The 19512-nt window shown below is 40.5% G+C and overlaps 1 protein-coding gene across 4 annotated transcripts in view; it reads left to right on the top strand.

The window, feature by feature from the left end:
• RAPH1 (Ras association (RalGDS/AF-6) and pleckstrin homology domains 1) overlaps nt 1–19512 on the top strand; it is an 88949-nt gene extending 69437 nt beyond the window's left edge. For all 4 annotated transcript variants that reach the window (XM_056111597.1, XM_056111596.1, XM_056111593.1 and 1 more), the window contains 6 exons: nt 230–373; nt 1091–1201; nt 3625–3723; nt 4820–4940; nt 8960–9102; nt 11951–19512. In XM_056111597.1, coding sequence (XP_055967572.1) covers nt 230–373; nt 1091–1201; nt 3625–3723; nt 4820–4940; nt 8960–9102; nt 11951–13969 — 2637 coding nt within the window. In that variant the 3' untranslated portion in view covers nt 13970–19512. The remainder of the gene's footprint in view (nt 1–229; nt 374–1090; nt 1202–3624; nt 3724–4819; nt 4941–8959; nt 9103–11950) is intronic.

Genomic DNA, 19512 nt, shown 5'->3' with positions numbered 1-19512 from the left:
TAAACAAAGTTAAAGTTCAGTGGCAAAGCTTGTCAGTCCATTTGCTTCACAAAACTCTTGGTATTTCCATAGCATTATTGCCATTGCAGTTCTAAAGCTCTAACTGACATAAAATTTGTAGTTGATTTTATTATAGGCATTGTAGTTACTGTCATACATTTCACAAAGTAAATACTCTTTATTTTGAGAATCCAAAGTCGTGTCTTTATAAATCATTTTTAAATTTCAGGAATGTTTTTGTGGCAGTTCTGTCACTGTACCAGAAATTGAAGGAGTCCTTTGGTTGAAAGACGATGGCAAAAAGTCCTGGAAAAAACGTTACTTTCTCTTACGAGCATCTGGTATCTATTACGTCCCTAAAGGAAAAGCAAAGGTATGTGTCCCTTTTGACTCTTGAGCTTCCTCACTACGCTGAGGAAGCAAAATTCCTCATCATACTTAAGCTGTTTTTGCAGTTTCTTCCAGAGTAGTTTTTGTTTTTTGTGGTTTTTGTCATTGTTTGGAGTTGCTTGTTTTCTGGGACAGTCATTATGACAAAAAGGTGTTTCGGCCTTGTTTGGGTCATATGCTTCAGTGAGAGTCGCCTTGTCTAAGCTTTTGCTTGTTATGCTTACTACAGGCAGCACTGTTTTAAAAGTTCCTTACAAAAGCATCATCTCATTCAAACTTTACCATCATTCTGAGAGGTGTATTTACTTATTCTTGTCCTCATTAAGTTAGTGAGGAAATTTTATCTTGAAAATCACTATACTTGAGATATTATAGGCACCCAGCTATGTGATCTGTAGTATGAAGAAGTATATCTCTTCTCAGGAATTTCTATTATACTATATAATATACTATTTTTAAATTCTTTTTAAAATGCTACTAATTCTAAGAAAGTTAGTATTTATTGCAATGGTCGGACAGTAAGTAAAACTGATTTTTTGTTATATTGAGAATTAAAGAAAAACCATTCTAGAGACTCTCACTGTGTTCTCAAAAATTTCTCCTTGGTAAATTTTTATTCTTAGATAGAAACTGTTACCAGGTATGAAAAGTTACTTATTTACATATTGTCAATTTTTTTGTGTGTGTGCTTTTATTTTAGGTCTCTCGGGATCTAATGTGCTTTCTCCAGCTGGATCATGTCAATGTTTATTATGGACAGGACTATCGAAACAAATACAAAGCACCTACAGACTATTGCCTGGTGCTAAAGGTAGAAATTTATCTCTTAGAAATTTTAATTCATTTTAACGTAGAATGAATTATTGACCACCTTAGAATAATTTGAATCTCCACTGAAGATACTGTTTTTGCATTAGTGTGTAGGTTTAGTCTGTATACTGGGTTTTGTTTTTGGATTTTGGTGGGGTCCAGACATAGCTGAGCTCAGGGCTTATTCCTGGCTCTCTGCTCAGGAATCACTCTTAGTGGTGTTCACGGGACCATGTACAGTGTCAGGCATCAAACTGGGATTACCCCTGTGCAAAGTAAGTCCTGTAACCCCTGTCTGTCTCTTCAGAAAATTTACCTAAACTGTAAATTCTTAAAAGAATGGCTGACTCAAATAGCAGAACATATTCTTTGCATATGTGAGGCCCTGGATTCAAGCCTCGGCACTACATGCTTCTCTTCCCGCCATTACTACCGGCACTACCGGGTCTGGTTCTTGTATCCCATAAGCACCATTAGGAGTTATCTCCACAACAAAAATTTTAAAACAGCTGACCAAACTGAGGATTAAAGAGCTGACCTAATCAGATAAATGCTATTTAAAAATGAATAGTAATTGTAAGCTTTGAGTCTATACATGAATATACCATATATAGTGATAGGATATGTGTGTGTGTGTGTGTGTGTGTGTGCATATATACATATATATGTATATGATAGGTTTGAGACTTTCCTTGCAGTCTTTTTTTTTCCCCTTTTTGGGTCACACCTGGCGATGCTCAGGGGTTAATCCTGGCTCTGCACTCAGGAATTACTCCTAGCGGTGCTCAGGTAATCCCAGTGTGGATGCTGGGAATTGAATCTGGGTCAGCCACGTGCAAGGCAAACACCCTACCCGCTATGCTATCTCTCCAGCCCCACAGCCTTTTTAAAGGAAAACTTTAAAGTGGGTGACAAATATTTTTCAGTTCTTTTCCTGTACTTACTTGGCAGAGCCATCAGAGGGCACTGTGCCCAAGGTCAGAGGGGACTGGCTCTCTTCAAGTCCAGAAGTAATTTTTATCTTTCTTTCCCCAATAGACTGAAGCCTTTTTAACTCATACATGTATTATGATCTGAGTTGTTTGCATACAGTTAAGTGCTTACTAAAGAAGTTAGAGGGTGGAGTGTTAGATTGTTTTGATTTTTAACTTTGTACTTGTTGAGGGAATTTCCAAGTGTATTTTATTGATTTCATGGATTTCCACAACAAATGACTAGCTGTAGATAACTGGCTCGGGACCTTTTAGTCTTTATCCCCCCCCCCAAAAAAAAAGATAAGCAGTGATTAATAACTACATCCAGAACCAATTATGACTTTTTTGTCCCAGGGGACTAGTGGTTATGGCCCAGTGGAGTTAAACTAACTTGATTCTGATATAGCACTTTTATGTTTTAGTTTTGCTTGTTTAGGGGCCACATCTGGTGCTTATCAGGGCTTTCTCCTGGCCCTATGCTCAGGGATCTCTACTGGCAAGGCTCAGGGAACCATATGGGGGGCTGGGAATTAAACCAGGTTCACCTGCATGCAAGGCAAATGCCTTACCCTACTGTCTCTCCAACCCCATTTTACATTTTTGTCGAGCATATTTTAGTCAGGTTCAGGTCAGTCACCTTTCACAAAAACCGTGACTGAGAAGTACACTGGGTTGTGAGAAAAGACTCAAATGTTGCAGTGAAGAAGCAGCATGTTCCCAGGGCTCCATGTGCAGACAGTGATCCGCTCAGCTTCCCTGGAGCCTCGCTGCTGGTGTGTGCACTGGCTGTCCAGGTGCTGTGCCCTGTGCTCTGACCATCATCCAGTCACCTGTTGCAGAGTGCTGGGAGTATCACAGGAGACTAGCTGGGGTTTTCTGAACCCGACTTCAATGAATACCAAACCAAGTGAGACCAGATATTCTCATCTCTTTTCATAGTTTTATAGCTGCTACAGAAAGCAGCTGACTTTGTTGATCTTGATGGATTTTGTTTCTTTGAAATGAAGAAGGGTAGGTATTTGGGGGATTTCTCATAACATGAACATTTTTTTAAAAACTGGAATATCTTGGGCCACAGCGATAGTGCAGTAAGTAGGGTGCTTGCCTGGCATGCAGCTGACCTGGATGATCCCCAGAACCCCATATGGTCTCCTGAGCACTGCCAAGAATGAGCACAGAGCCAGCAGCAAGCCCTGGGTGTCACCTCACCCCCACCCCTTCCCCAAATAAGATTTGAACATTTTGACTAAAATTTAACCCCAAAAATTTTTTTTTCATATACTTGGTAGAAAAAATTTTTATTTAGCCAGATAACAAGTATAAATTATTTGGCCATTATTGGGATCTATAACTTGGGATGAAACGGTTAATCTTGGATAGTTGGTTGTTTTGTTTTTTTTTACTTAAGTTCTCCAGGAGACTTAATTGAGTTTTGCTTTTAATCTTGTAGCACCCGCAGATTCAGAAGAAATCTCAGTACATCAAATACCTTTGTTGTGATGATGTGAGGACACTACACCAGTGGGTCAATGGCATTCGAATTGCAAAGGTAGTATTGGTTTTGTTTGATGATAGAAAGGGGTATTTTATGATATGCTTTCTTTTTTTTTTTTACAATTCTGATAGTTTCATATTCATAATTTTGGCAGTGTCTTAATTTTCTCAGGGCTGAATTTCATGATTTTAATGACTTTTTGGCAATGGAAATAAACTTTCAACAGTTGCTATCTATGGTATGCTGCTAATAAAAGCTTAATAATCATCAGCTTTTCTTCCAAGCTTGTGCTCTCTCTTGAAAACATATCTCTTCCTCTCTTGTTTTTACCCTCTAGAGAAAACTGTATTCTCTTGAATATTCCTCTCTTACCTTTCTAAATGTCTTTCAGTAAAACCTGTTGTTTCACTAAAACAACAAAACACTAGTTTTGGCTTTGAAAAAAATTAGTTTTGGCTTTGAAAAAAATGCATTGATTGTTCTTATATAACAGAGCTTAATCTAAGCAAAAGAAAAAAAATTGACTTGAAGGAAGGAAACATAAATAAATAGAGTATAGAGGATTTTTAGGGCTGTTAAATATTCATACTCTGGAATGGCAGAAACATGTCATTATACATTTTTTTCCAGACCCATTGACTATATAACACCAGAGTGAACCTAAGATTAAATTTTGAGTGATTGTGTTATGTTAATGTAGATTCATTGATTGTGACAAATATACCTCTCTGGGAGGGGATATTGATTGATAATGGAAGAGACTCTGTGGGTTAAGGGGTAGGGATATGTGAGAAATTTATACCTTCCTCTTAGTTTTGCTGTGAACATAAAACTGCTCTAAAAGGATTCTTTAAAGAATCCTCCCTCCCCAAAAGGACACCTTAAATATGATACTTGAAGGATATATATTCCTATTTAGTAGTTGAAAATAAAATTTATTATAGCCCTAAAAAATCAAACTGTTTTTAAGAATAACTGAAAAATCTGTGTGGAGTAAATGATAATTTGCTCTTACTAAGAGAGTTTGAAGTATTCCTTATGTTAATGCAGACTGTAAATCAATAAGCAGAAATATGTCCCCCTTTCCCACCCCAAGTATTTGTTCTGTACATTTCCACTTAAGTTCATGTCATGATTTGCTTCTTTTTAGTACGGGAAGCAGCTGTATATCAACTATCAAGAAGCCTTGAAGAGAACAGAATCAGCTTATGATTGGACTTCCTTATCCAGCTCTAGCATTAAATCAGGATCCAGTTCTTCCAGCATCCCAGGTAGTATGGAATACTGAAACGCTATTTATTACCAATACAAAAGTGTCAGTGAAGACTGATGATAAGACCTAGTTACTTCAGCATGATTTTTAAGAACCAGAACCATATTTAATTTTCAAATTGGAACCAGTAGGCATAGGTGCTTTTTTTTTCCATTCTATTGTTAGAATGGTATCAAGAACCAGTTAACATGTATCTGAAATGTCAAAACATTAAATTTATATATATATAAAGGCAGGAGTTTATATAATATTTACTCATATTGCTGAAAAACACCCATTGAAGCACAATTGGGGACCGAATATTGCTTAGAGACAGTTTATATATTTGAATACCTGATGAACTGTGTTCTAGGGTTCACTAAAGTAGAAATCACTAGAATTAATTTAGTATCCTAGTTAGGCTATTTAACTTCCAAAAGATGCATCTTCCCAGACTCCACATCCTTTTACAAGGGTTACATGTGATCACTTCTTGAAATGACTATTTCTTTGCCTTCAGAATTTCCAAAATTAGAAATTTTTTTTCTGACATCATATATTGCAGCAGAAATAATTGCTTTAAGAAGTATTTATTGGGAGCTGGAGATCAGATATATAGTACAGTGGATAGGGCAATTCCCTTGCACATTGCTGACCCCAGTTTGATCCCCAGCACCCTATATGGTACCCTGAACCTGCCAGGAGTGATTCCAGAGTACAGAGTCAGCAGTAAGCCCTGAATGCAGCCAGGTCTGGCCCCAGAAAAAAAAAATTATTAAAAATCTTGGGGGTTGGAGCCATAACACAGAGGGTAGGGCGTTTACCTTGCACGCAGCCGACCTGGGTTCGATTCCCAGCATCCCATATAGTCCCCCAAGCACCGTCAGGAGTAATTCCTAAGTGTAGAGCCAGGAGTAACCCCTGAGTGTCACCGGGTGTGACCCAAAAAAGCAAAAACAAAAAAATTATTAAAAATCTCTGTGACTGGGGCCGGAGTGATAATACAGTGGGTAAGGCATTTACTTTGCATGTGTCTGACTCAGGAGTGATCCCTGGGTGCAAAACCAGGAGAAAGCTCTGGACACAACTGGGTGTTCATCCCCCCCAAAAAAAAATTTTTTTAAAGGACCTTATGACATAATTTCAACTCAACAGAAATGAAAGGGATTTAGAATATACATATATGTGGGCTAGTATACGTGTTTCCTGTTTCAGTCTTCTAAGAGCACTTAGAGGTGACATGCCTGTTCTGTCTGCTTAGAGAACCTAGAGGTGACACATAGAAGCAATGGGAATAGAGTGCTGAGATCTTAGACATCTCCCTCGCCCCTTCCCCTCCCAAAGCCTAGCACTAAGAACTCTGGGAATGGTTAATTATATATCATATATATTGTTTTATAGTTAATTATATTATTTATAGTATTTGTATAATTTTTATGACAGTATTTAAGATGAACTTGGAACAAGTTACAGTGCAAGATATGGGGAAGATTTTCCCAAAAAAACACAATTAAAGAGTACATAAAAGAACATGAGAGTACATATAAGGAGAGTAATTCAGATGGGCATTTTAATTTGAGCAACAAAACATGCTGTGAGAGGATACCTTCGATTGTAAAAGAAATACATCAGTCTATAGTTACATAAATTATTGAACAAATAAATGTACTAACAATAATTCTGTACAGAAGACTTCTAATGTATGTGGATGCGGCCCTTAAGGAGGTGGAACTTAATTCTCCTCCCCTCAACTGTAAACTGTGCAAAGTAATTTGTTTGCAAAAAGGATGTGGGGGTATGAAGGGACAGTTAACTTTACAGTGGAGAGAACTGACAGTTCTTAGCTAAGTGATCAAGGTGTGAATCAATAGTAACATGTTGGTTCCCTGTACTCATGATACTACCTAGAGATACTAGCATTTTCCCTCTCCTGGTCTTCCCCAAATTCCATAACCTCAGTTGAATTTGGGCTGGAGTGATAGCACAGCGGGTAGGGCGTTTGCCTTGCACGCAGCCAACATGGCCGACCCGAGTTCGATTCCTCCGCCCCTCTCGGAGAGCCCGACAAGCTACCGAGAGTATCTCGCCTGCACAGCAAAGCCTGGCAAGCTACCCGTGATGTATTCGATACGCCAAACACAGTAACAACAAGTCTCACGATGGAGACGTTACTAGGCCCGCTCGAGCAAATCGATGAACAACGGGAAGACAGTGACTGTGACCAGTTGAATTTGAAGAGAAAGTATCAGCCAAAACGGAATTGAAAAACACCCTTTAACCAGGGGCTGGAGCAGTAGTACAGCAGGTAGGCGCCTGCCTTACATGTAGCTGGCCTGGGTTTGATTCCAGGTACCACATATGGTTCCCATGATCATCATTAGGAGTAATCAATGGTTACAAAGTCAGGGGTAAGTCCTGAGCACAGCTGGATGTAGTCCCAAAACAAAAAACAAATAAAACATTTAACCAGTAGTCCTTAAAAACTGTCAAGGTCATCCGAAAAAATAAATAAGAGCTGAAAGATTATTCAAACTGAGTGTATGCTTTTCATTGAGACCTAAATTCAACTACAGAGCAGCACTGGGAGTGAGCCCCAGCACAGAACCAGGAGTAGCTCTTGAGCACCAATTTTAGCATGGCCCTAAAATCTAACTGAAAAAAAAAAAAAGAGGAAAGTCTGAGAAACTGTCATGCTGAGATAAAACAACTACTGTAATGCGGGACCCCCAGTCAGAAGAAGGAGAGTATTGAAAAAGTAGTGAAATCTGCATGAAAATTAGAGTTCAGTTAAAAGTAATTATCAGTGTTGTTGGTGCCTTAGTTGTGACTATGGTAATATGCTATATTAGTAATGAAGGAAACTGGGTATTGGATATGTGTGCAGTATATTGTGATTTTATAGTTTCTTTGTAAATTTGGAAAAATAAGACTTTAAGAGTGTTATGGATTAGGAAAGGTGGTTTAAGAGAATATTTTAAGTAGAAGTTCAGAGAAATTGATATGTAGGGGAAAATTTGAGAGAGAGAGAAATGATAGTTTTTTTTTGCTTTTTGGGTCATACCCGGCAATGCTCGGGTTACTCCTGACTTTTTCACTCAGGAATCACTCCTGGCAGTGCGCTCAGGGGACCATAGGGGATGCTGGGAATCGAATCAGAGTCGACCATGTAAAAGGCAAAAGCCCTACCTGCTCTGCTATCACTACAGCCCCGAATGATAGTATTTTTTAAAATGATGCAGCACATAAATGCTTCCACAAGCTATTTTATGAAATTGCTTGTTGCCTTTTTCTATAACATCATCTGTCTCATATACATTATAATTATGTAATGTGTTAGATTATTTTTCACATAAATTAATGTAATTCATGCTGAATAGAACCCAAGGATTCATTTGTCTAGTCTCATGCCTCATAGACTGTTGTCCTAAGTAGTAATTACGGAAGAAATGAAGTAATGAAGTACTAACTATAGAACTCTCACCTGACTCAGTGATTCTACTTCTTGGCATCCATTCACAAAATACAAAAAGATTAATACAAAAAGATATATATGTTCATTGCAGTGGTTACTAGCCAGGAAATGGAAACAACCCAAATGCCCAACAACAGATGAATAGAGGAGGAGGCATTGTGTATACAAAAACATTGGTATGCTATGCAACTGTAAGAAAAGATGACAGCATGCAGTTCACTCTAACTTGGATGGAACTAGCCAGAGGGTATCATTTTCAGCATAGTGAATTAGGAGGAGAAAACAAAAGCCAGATATCACTCATTTGTGACATAGAGAACAAAATAAGTTGGTTGTTACAAGACAAGATTTCCATTGTAATTATCAGTCTCTCTGAGTGAGAGTCAGCCTTAATATAAGGGAGATCTTAAGAGTGGGAAGCACTTAGTAAGCTTTTATGAAATGAGTTAAATAAAATTTACATGTTTTCTACATCTGGTCTTTTGTTAAGAGATCTATCTAAATATTCCAATTCATATTGTCAGAATGCACACTTATTCCTGTTTCTGAAATTCTACTTTAAACAGAATCTCAGTCAAATCACTCTAATCAGTCTGATAGTGGAGTGTCTGACACCCAGCCAGCAGCACACGTCCGTTCCCAGAGCATTGTGAGTTCCATATTCTCTGAAGCCTGGAAGCGAGGGACTCAGCTGGAAGAGTCCAGCAAGGTAAGAGTGTTCTTTTACATAGAAAAATCTGTGATATCCCATAGGCATAGTTTGTTATCTTTCTCCCACTTTATTCGAAGTCTTTCTTGGCCCTATTTCAGCGGGTAGGGCGTTCGCCTTACAAGCGGCCAACATGGCCGACCCGAGTCGATTCCTCCGCCCCTCTCGGAGAGCCCGGCAAGCTACCGAGAGTATTCGATATGCCAGACACAGTAACAACAAAGTCTCCAATGGAGACGTTACTGGGCCCGCTCGAGCAAATCGACGATCAACGGGAGGGCCTTTACCTTTACCCTTTTACCTTACTTTTGTGGAATAGTTCCACTCAGAAACAAATGTTTGGTTTTAAAACAAACAAAAAACAGTTGATTTGAGATCTCTGAAAAATAGCTGGGGGTTTCTCCTTTATTGATGGCTCACAGTTTTAAGAGAGCTGTTTCCCTCCTTTTTACCTTTAATCAATTTGAATGGAGCAAAACCGTAAGACCAGTGCTTTAAATTTGTTTCAGAGAAGTTGCTAATGATCGATGGATTTGTTTTACCCATTTATTCCTTTTTTTGTGTGCATGTGTGCTTTTGGTATATTTGTGCATTGGGTTTCCTCAGATTACAGTTTAGGTGAAAGACTAAAGTCTGATCAATTCTCCTAAAATTTGGGATCATGGCAGTCTGAAGCAAAAGTACAGTGGATAGGGCATTTGCATTGTTTTCTAAATAACATCTGGTCTTGTGCCCAACCCAGGTTCAATCTCCAGAATGCCATATCGTCCCCCAAAATCATCAAGAGTGGTCCCTGAGCATAGCCAGGTGTGATCCTCCAAAAAATATTACAACAGAAAACTTTAATTTTTGAGCCCTGCATATTAGCTTGTTCAGAAACCCTGAAGGACAAATGTAATTACTCCAAGGCTATTTTTAAAAAGTTCTTTAGCACAGTTGAAAGAAGCCGTATCAAATTTATTTTTAAATTTTGTGGTAAAGTGTGTATCTAGTTGTATTCACCTCAGTGGCAGAAGCTCATACATGGTTATCATTTTACTTTTACCTAAGAATCATTTTGATCTTCTTTTGTTCTTAGTTTATTTATAGTGGTACATTTACCATGACTATTTCCTTCAACTTACTCTTTTCTTTGCAATATGTGATCATTTTTAACTGGTCCTTAGTGTAATGAAGGAGGCATTTATATTAATAGGCTAGTATAGGGGTAGAGCACTTTCTCCTAGAAACACATATTTGAGAATTGGTCCTAATGATATAAATTCTGAAACCATCAACAATTTAGCAATTATAAGAAGCTCAGATTTTTCAGAATTCTTTTACCTTTCTCTCAATCAGTAGCCATGTCTCGTGCTAATAACTTGTATGTAAATATTTTGTCACGGAGCAGGTTTACACAGTTTACACAGATCCCTAAAGTCCACCTTATTAAGTTTTCGGTGATGTCATCTATATGAAGAACTTCCCCATTATGGGAAAAAAAACTAGAGCAAGGAAAGCAAAGATCTTTGCTTTGTGATGAAGTAGTGTGTGTGTCATTGTGGTTTCAGAAAGAGTTTGAACCTGCCACAAGTGATGATGTGTTTGAGTCTTGATACCCCGTGTGTTTCTTTTGTTATCTCAGTCTCAGGTGCCAAATGAGAAGGCCAACACAGCTAAGGTCTACACCCCTGCAGCAGCCAACACAGGGTCAAGTTAAGGTCGGGGGCTGTTCTTTGGAAACACATTAACCTGGGTGACTCCTATAACCAAATCTTGCAGACTAATGCTTTTACTTTGATGTGCAACTTTTAAAGAAACATGTGAGTGTCCTGATGGGCATTAGAATTTAGCCCTGTAATGAGTCTTCTAGCCTACTAACCTAAACGTTTTCTGTGCCAATTACATGTCATTCATAATTGGAATGAGACAAATGGTTTATCTTGGATCTTCAGTTTGTTCAGACCCTTGAAGATGCACTGGGTTATTAAACCAATGGTCATTTCTTTGCTCTTCCAAAATAGTCAAACCACACTCATGCATGCGTAGCTCCATGAAATAAATGACCAGACGTAAATGCAGTCATTGGAGCTATGCCTTGAGGTGCCCAGACAGGCTGGTCAGCGGTTTGTTTTCAAAGTCTAGCTCTTATTTCTTAATATATTTCCTTCACTGGAGTCTTCTTCCAAAGTTTCCTCTCATTTCCTTCTGGCTTTTTTTTTTCCTGTGTGGTATTTTTCTGATCTTTGGCTGTAATGTCTATTTATAGATTTTCTAGTAAAACAAATGTGAGGAACTCCCTCCCCCCCCCCCTTACCTGCACTGTGAACGTCTGTGCATGTTGGATGCAAATGTCTCACTTGAACACGTGTGTGTCAAGCTCATTCATTGCTGTGGGACTGTGCACGCCTGCTAAACGTTTATATCCTACATGCCAGCTTCCTAGCACCAAAAAGCCACCTCCTCCAGGACTCGGACACCTAGTTAGGCATCTGCTTGAAAGTGGATGCACACCCGGGCGGTGAACAGGGCTGTCTCCCCTTGCCAGAGTCCAGGTGAGCCCAGAGCCCAGAGGCCCTCCCCCGCCCCCGCCCCACCCCGCCCCTTGTACCCTCTCACCAGCCACGTGGCTTCCGTAGCAGAGGAAAAGCCCCTATGCAGTCTGGCCATTTGAGAACGCTGTTGACAACTTTTCTTTGTCCTTTTGTCCTAGGGTCATATTTTAGCCTTCCTGACATTGTCCATCTTTCTGATCACATCCTTTCGTGCATGACTCTTTCAGATCCCGTGCTTTTTAGTTGTAAGCAGTCAAAGCTTTCCTCTAACTCGTGTTTTTTTTTCCTCTCTCTCTGCCCCCCCCCCTTTGTAGGCCAGGATGGAGTCAATGAATCGACCATACACTTCACTTATGCCCCCTCTATCCCCACAACCTAAGCTAGCCACCCCCTACACTGCCTCCCAGCCCTCCCCGCCTCTCCCGCCCCCGCCCCCGCCGCCCCCTCCCCCACCCCCACCGCCACCGCCACCGCCCCCTCTGCCCAGCCAGTCTGCGCCCTCTGCTGGCTCGGCGGCCACCATGTTCGTCAAGTACAGCACCATCACCCGGCTGCAGAATGCGCAGCACTCCGGGCCCCTTTTTAAGCCTCCACCATCCTTAGGGATGCAGCCGCAGTCCGTGGCCTCCCAGTCAGGAAAGCCCCAGATCCTGGTGCCCCCCAGCGGAGTTGTTCCCCCACCCCCTCCGCCACCTCCACCGCCGACCCCGGGCTCTGCGATGGCACAGCTGAAACCAGCACCTTGCACCCCATCCCTCCCGCAGTTCAACCCTCCGCCTCCTCCTCTGAAGATTCATCACGTTCACCACATGCCGCAAGCGGCGCCCCCGACACCCCCACCACCTCCTCCCGTCGTCGCGCCCCTCCCCCCGCAGGCCCCCCCCAAGCCCGCGGTGACCGTCCCCACATCAGCCAGCACCAAGACGGTGCCACCTGTTGCTACACAAGCAGTGCCACCCACACCCACCCCTCCCGCGCCGCCAGCCAAAAAGCAGCCCGCGTTTCCGGTCCCTCACGTCCCGCCCTCCTCCCCTGCGCTGCCCAGCCCAGGGCCCCCACCCACCCTACCGAAGCAGCAGAGCTTCAGTGTGAAGCCGCCGCCCTCCCCGCTGTCCCCGGTGCCCTCGGTGGTGAAGCAGCTCGCCAGCCAGTTTCCGCCCCCGCCAAGCGCTCCTCCCCTGGAGTCGCAACCTTTGAAGCCCTTAGCAGCAAACGTGACCCCACAGTCCCCTCCCGCTGTGAAGGCCAAACCCAAGTGGCAGCCCAGTTCCATTCCTGCCCCGTCCCCGGACTTCCCGCCGCCTCCTCCCGAGAGCAGCTTAGTGTTTCCTCCCCCTCCACCGCCAGCACCTGTCCCCACCCCTGTCCCCACCCCGCCGCCACCGCCACCGCCACCGGCCACCCCCACAGCTGCTCCAAGCCCGGACAAGAGCGGATCGCCAGGCAAAAAGACAGGGAAGACGTCCAGCCCCGGCGGGAAGAAGCCTCCCCCAACTCCACAGCGCAACTCCAGCATGAAGTCCAGCAACTGTGCCGAGCACCCTGAGCCCAAGAGACCCTCAGTAGACAGTCTAGTCAGCAAGTTTGCATCGCCAGCCGAACCCTCTGGGTCTCCCAGCAAGGAGACCCTGCCACCGCCCGCAGCACCCCCCAAGCCTGGGAAACTGAATCTTTCTGGGGTTAACTTTCCTGGAGTTCTCCAACAAGGGTGTGTGCCAGCAAAAGCATCTGTTTTGAGTGGGCGTGGCAAGGATTCCGTGGTTGAATTCCCTTCTCCACCATCGGATTCCGACTTTCCACCCCCTCCACCTGAAATAGAGCTTCCTATGCCTCCTGTGGAGATTCCTGCTGTGTTCGCAGGAAGCACCTCACCGAAGGTGGCAGTAGTCAATCCCCAGCCACAACAGTGGTCCAAAACGTCAGTGAAGAAGGCCCCTCCACCCACCCGACCCAAGCGGAATGATAGCACCCGCCTCACTCAGGCAGAGATCTCTGAGCAGCCCGCCATGGCCACAGTTGCGCCACAAGTGCCCACCTCACCCAAATCCAGCCTTAGTGTCCAGCCTGGATTCCTGGCTGACCTCAACCGGACACTGCAGCGGAAGTCCATCACTCGTCATGGCTCGCTCTCTTCCTCACGTATGTCCAGAGCAGAACCCACAGCCACCATGGATGATATGGCACTGCCACCACCACCCCCTGAACTGCTTTCTGATCAACAGAAAGCTGGTTTGGGAGGCAGTCATATATCGGGCTATGCAACATTGCGGAGAGGACCCCCTCCAGCTCCCCCCAAAAGAGACCAGAACACTAAGCTCTCAAGAGACTGGTAGCTACCCTGGGACTCTCATTTTTATGGTATCTGTAATTGGTTCTACAATCAGCTCACCTGATCACTGATGAACTCAGGTGTTCAGAGGCTCCTGGTGTGATGATGTTATTCAGGTAGTGTCCAGCTGTATGTGTATGTGTGTGTGGACACACATAGCTATAGTCTGTGTATATATATATATATGTATACATATATGTGTGTATATGTGTATATATATATAGCTGATTCTATTTATTCCATTTCTTTCCTGGTCTGAAAATGGGTTTTGTGTATTTTGGGTGGAAGAGGCATGGAAGGGAATGTAAGTCCTGTCCCTTACAATTTCTGTTATTATGTGGATTGGAGCAAAAGTTTCTAAGTAATTTAGATGGTATTTTATACATGTGTGTCCATGTGCAGCCTATCTGTGCATGTTGTGTATTATATATTAAGGAATAGATGTATAATGTGCTGTTTCTCAGTTTGAGAAGACAACCAGAATCTTTGATATATCAATGGGCCTTTGTTGTTCTTTTCCCCCCTCACAGCTGGCTTAAGTTTGAGCTGCTTGACTGACAATTACTATACATAAAGGGGCACTTTAAAATCAGGAAAAAAAATCAGCTTCATAGAACGGGTAAATGGTGGTGTGTGAGATTTTCATGGACACTCTTGCTGTATGTGACTATATTCAGAGTAAATACTTGGTGTAACCCAACAGTTCTCTAGTTGCAGTACTGCTCACTGATCCTACCGAATCTAGGATGTGTTCGCCACAGGTAAGCTCTTGGCCTACAATCCATGGATGTTTCAGTGCTATAATCCTGGATAGTTTTTATTCTGCCAGAATCTTTTTCATGAGCTTTGTGAAGCTTAATCAAGCTCGGTTTCAAATTGTTGATTGTGAAAGAATACCCAATACAGTATCCCTGGAATGGTCCGTCCCAGTATGTCTTCAGGTTACCAGTTATCTTCTTACAGTGTGTGCTTAGGTAGATATTGAAGTTATGTATTGTAGACAGTTAATGTATAAAATACACACATCCTTTGTCTAATATGGTACATCATTACAAAAAAACACTTTCTGAAATGTGTCTCTGTGTATCACTACAAGTTTGGGCAACTGAAAAACAAAGTGACAGTTGGGAAGTTGACTCCATTAGGTTTTATTTTCCTGTGTGTCTATGGACAAAATGTGTAATACAGATTGAATATGAGACAGGACTGTCAGGCAGGGAAAGGAAGTAAATGAGGTTTTTGACAATTCATCCGTAGCCAACTGCTGCAGTACACTAGGATCCTAGCTTTTTGTTAAAGAGATCTGTCCAGGTTAGCAGTTCTGTTGAAATAGTGTAATTACATATTATGCATGTGCAATTTGGTGTGACATGGACTCGTTGCTCAGATGCAAACGTGTAATTTTATATGCCTCATTATACTTATATATGCTCCCCCCTTGGTAGAGAAATGTACTGTCTCATCAGTTTATGATGTTAAACTAATCATTAGGAATACAAGGCTACCTTAGAGCTGCTCAGGGGAATAAAAGCTAGTCACCCCAGCAATGATAAATGAGCACATCGTATAATGAACATGTATGCCTGTTGTAAGGATTACCATTACAAACTGTAAAAATATTTTGACAATATCTCATAAAGGAAAGGTGATGACAATATAGTGGGGCAGAGATGATAATTCAAGAATAAGTGAAAGTGGTACCATATATATGTGTATATATATATATATACACACACATATATACACACATATATACACACACACACACCAGATAAGCCACTCCATGAAAGTATTTCTTCATAGAGAGTAAACACTACCTTTCCACTGCTGCATCTCCAGGATATTGCTGAATATAATGTGCTCATGGAACACATAAGATTGTATACCTGGGCCAGGGACATAGCTCAGAAGTAGAGGATTTACCTTGCATGGATGAGGCCCTGAGTATAATTCCCAGTATTGGGGGCGGTGGGGAGGAGGGAGCCTTCCTTCTTTAAAAGATAAACTTTTTAGGTATTTTTATTGTTCACAAACTCCTGTGTGCTTGATATCATGTTTATGAAGTGACCTTTAACACTCTTTCATTTAAGCATGCACAGCAACTTGGATAACTGTTATGATACAGATTGCCAAACTCCACTGTGATTATGAGTAAAGTAATTTCCTGTAATCTTCCTGCAGCTGTATATTCAAAGAATCACTCTTATTTGGAAAATTAGGTGTGGTAAAGAGTTTCTAAAAAAAATCAATTCATAATTCATCACTATGTTGTTTTGGGGCGGTAGGGGTTGGTAGGGGTTTTTTTTTGTATAATTTACATGAAGGGCAACTTCAGCTTTCCTGGAGGGAAAATGTGTACCCTAAATCTTGCATCATGCTTGATTTGAATCCTTAAGATCGAGTCTTCTGTTTTTCAGAATGTAAGATTTCCTGAGACTCCTTGCTTACATGTCAGTTCTGATGACAGCCATTCTTAAACTCCTAGAGTAGCATTTCCCTTCTAGGAATAGACTAGGGGCACCAAGAAAAGAACAGGACCAGAGGAGGAAATGCCCCTATCCAGTGGCTCCTCTGACAACAGTTTTCCAAAGATGGAATGGCGGTTATTTTTGTTCTGTGTGAAACAAGTTAATACCCCCCCCCAAAAAAAAAATGTAACTTAAGAGTGTTTATTCCCTAATGGTTTTTTAATTCGAATTTTTGTTGGGTTATAGTTATGTCTGTTGTTTTTATTTATTATTTTTATTTTCAGGCTTTTTGTAACTTTTTTTTCCCTGATGTATTCATGGAAAACACTTGTTGCCAGGTGACACTAGTACTGTGCCTTCTCCCACTGCCTCTGCTCTAACCCTACATGGCTGCTTCTGGTCATAAGATTACAGCTGTACTGAAAAACAAGATGAATTCATCCTGCGCTTGAAACAGGTGCCATTGAAGGCTAGTGCCAGCTTAATTATGACACCCTAATTTTTGGCACCAACTTCGAAGCAGAACCTGTTCTGTTAATAATAAACATTTGGTGTTGAATTCATAGGTAAATTAGACTGTTCTTTACTGAAGTTTTATCAGGTTCAGTTTTATTGCTCAAATAAGGAAAAAAAAATTTCCTTAGCTGCTCTAATCTAATCTCACTTGGGAAAAATATTCTAAGGTTTTTACAATTACCACTTAATTGTAACTTCATTTTTTTTAATTTCTTTAAGATTGCTGACTAAAGTTACAGGAAATTTTCTTTACATAATTTAAAAAAACAAAAATAATATATTGTGTTTGTAATTCTCTAAAATTGAGGTGCTTTTGCCCATTGATGGCATATTCTGCAAAGGGCTGTGAACTGTCTTTAAAGTCCCCTCTGTATGTAAATTTACTTTACACTGAAAACAATGCCAAATTTAACAAAACTTGGTATGATTCATAATAATTCCAGGAGAGTGGCAACTCTGAAATCCAGGTAATAAGTAAAACGTGCATCCATAATCAGAGTTCCAAAAGCTGCTACTTTGGGAGAATGTAATTGCTATTACGCCTCTGTCAAGGATGTAAGGATTTAAGTTAGTCTGAAAAGAATGTAAGCTAATAGTTTGGGTTGGATTTGATTATCGAACTACCAATGAAAGAATTCTGTCAACAGTTTTTCTTCAGTTAAAGCAGTTTCATGTTATAAACACTACGTGATTTTAAACAACAACAACAAAAACTTTTCAAGTTTTATACTTCATTCCCAAATGTTTTCTTATACTTTCAGAGCTAACAGATTATAAGTGATAAACTCTCACAGATTTGATCAAGTTTAGACCAGTTAATAGGATGCTGAGATTATAGGTGTTATGTTCTTGTGTACTCTGAGTAATATATATAATTTGGATATATACAGTTGATGAGAATGTCTTCTAAAATCACTTTAGGCTGTAAGTCATCTATTGGTACTTTATGAATTTTGTCTTATATACTTATATCACTTATATAAATTATCTTTGATCCTGTGAGAACATAGGACCACTCACAAAGTTGCTATTTTTGACCCAGAGCGCAAATAGATTAAAATTAAATATCCCCATTATCTTTTAAGATTTTCCTTTAAGATTAAGTCGAACATTTCTACACTAAACATCAAACTGATAAGCACTCAGTTTCTCAATTGTGCCCTTAGAAGGTCTATGTGTAAAAGAAATCTGAAATTCAACCTGTTAAATAAAAACGAAATAATATACTTGATGAACACTTGAAGGAAAAACTTTCCAACTGGTTTGTTTTTTACTTGTTTAAATTATAAACCATTGAGAAGAGGAAGTACTATCAACTGTAATCCCCAGTGCCTTGAACTCCTTTGGAGGAATAGCATTTAAAAATCCAACAGGCAAACGTTGAGGTGCTAATAATTATTTCTAGTTTGGACAGAAAAAGGAAAAATGTCTTACAAGAGATGGTTTCATCTGCTTGGAGCCTGGTCACTTTCTACCAAAGAAATTAGAGAAGTGAGTCAAGTCCGGGTGATGGTGTCTACTACATATTTAAAGTGGCTCGGTTGAGAAGCGGGTACATTGACCAGGGATGGTGTTCATGCCAAGTTTGTGATGGTGGAAGCCTCAGCCTCTTAGGCAGAACATGCTTTTGCAGCACTTAACAAAAAAGATCTCTGCATTTTGGGAATTGTCCATTGTTTGTTAAATTAATTGTAACTAAATACCAAATACTGCCATTTTCCATGACTCCCACCTGTATTTTTTTTTCCTTGTAAATAATCCCTACTAGAAAGTAACCATTAACTGGAATGTTTCAAATGACTTTAATTTTATTATGAGCCACTACTGAATTCATTTTTTAGAAATGTACATTTAAAGTAAACATCAGAACCAGGGATGTGGCTCACTGGTAGAGCACATGCCTTGCATGTGTAAGGTTCTGGGTGTGATCCCCAGCACCTTAAAAAAATTCACTTCTTGTGCTAAATGTTGTAAAAACATTGTTTACTGTTTTAAAGAAAAATTGCACATTTAAATGGGATTGCTCCCTCTCATCCCATTTCTTAAATAAATGGGGTCAAGGCTCACACTGACATATAGACTGTGGGAGCTTTGAGTAAGTAAAATAGATACAGTGTAGAATATACTTTTTTAAAGCATGAATAAGGCAAAAGGAACTATATCATAAAGTACCTGATAGAGGACATTATTCAGATGATTATGCACAGTTCAGTAAAGATGAAGTCAAAAACCTTCTTTTAGCTCTGTTGATATTTCTTCTGCTTAAATGTATGCTCTCATTTCATTATGTGCCTTGCTCCCTGATTGTGCAAACCTTACATAGATATATATATATATATAAGTATATGATATGAGAGAGATATATTCAGTACTACTGACGATGCTTTGGTTCTGCTGCTGGATTAAGTTATTTTCTAAGTTACTCTTGCCAGTTACTGTCAGTAAACTGTTGTAATAGCTTTAGGACAGTAGTCACAGTCAAGCGTAAATTTGTTTTCAGTTACATGTTTTCATTATGTCAGCTTACACAATCCTTAATAAAAATACATAGATTTCATTTAAA

The sequence above is a fragment of the Sorex fumeus genome, unplaced genomic scaffold (genome assembly GCF_029834395.1).
Source record: "Sorex fumeus unplaced genomic scaffold, SorFum_2.1 ptg000014l, whole genome shotgun sequence".
Lineage (NCBI taxonomy): Eukaryota > Metazoa > Chordata > Mammalia > Eulipotyphla > Soricidae > Sorex > Sorex fumeus.
Note: the sequence above shows the minus strand (reverse complement) of the source record. Positions and strands in the feature narration are given on the sequence as shown.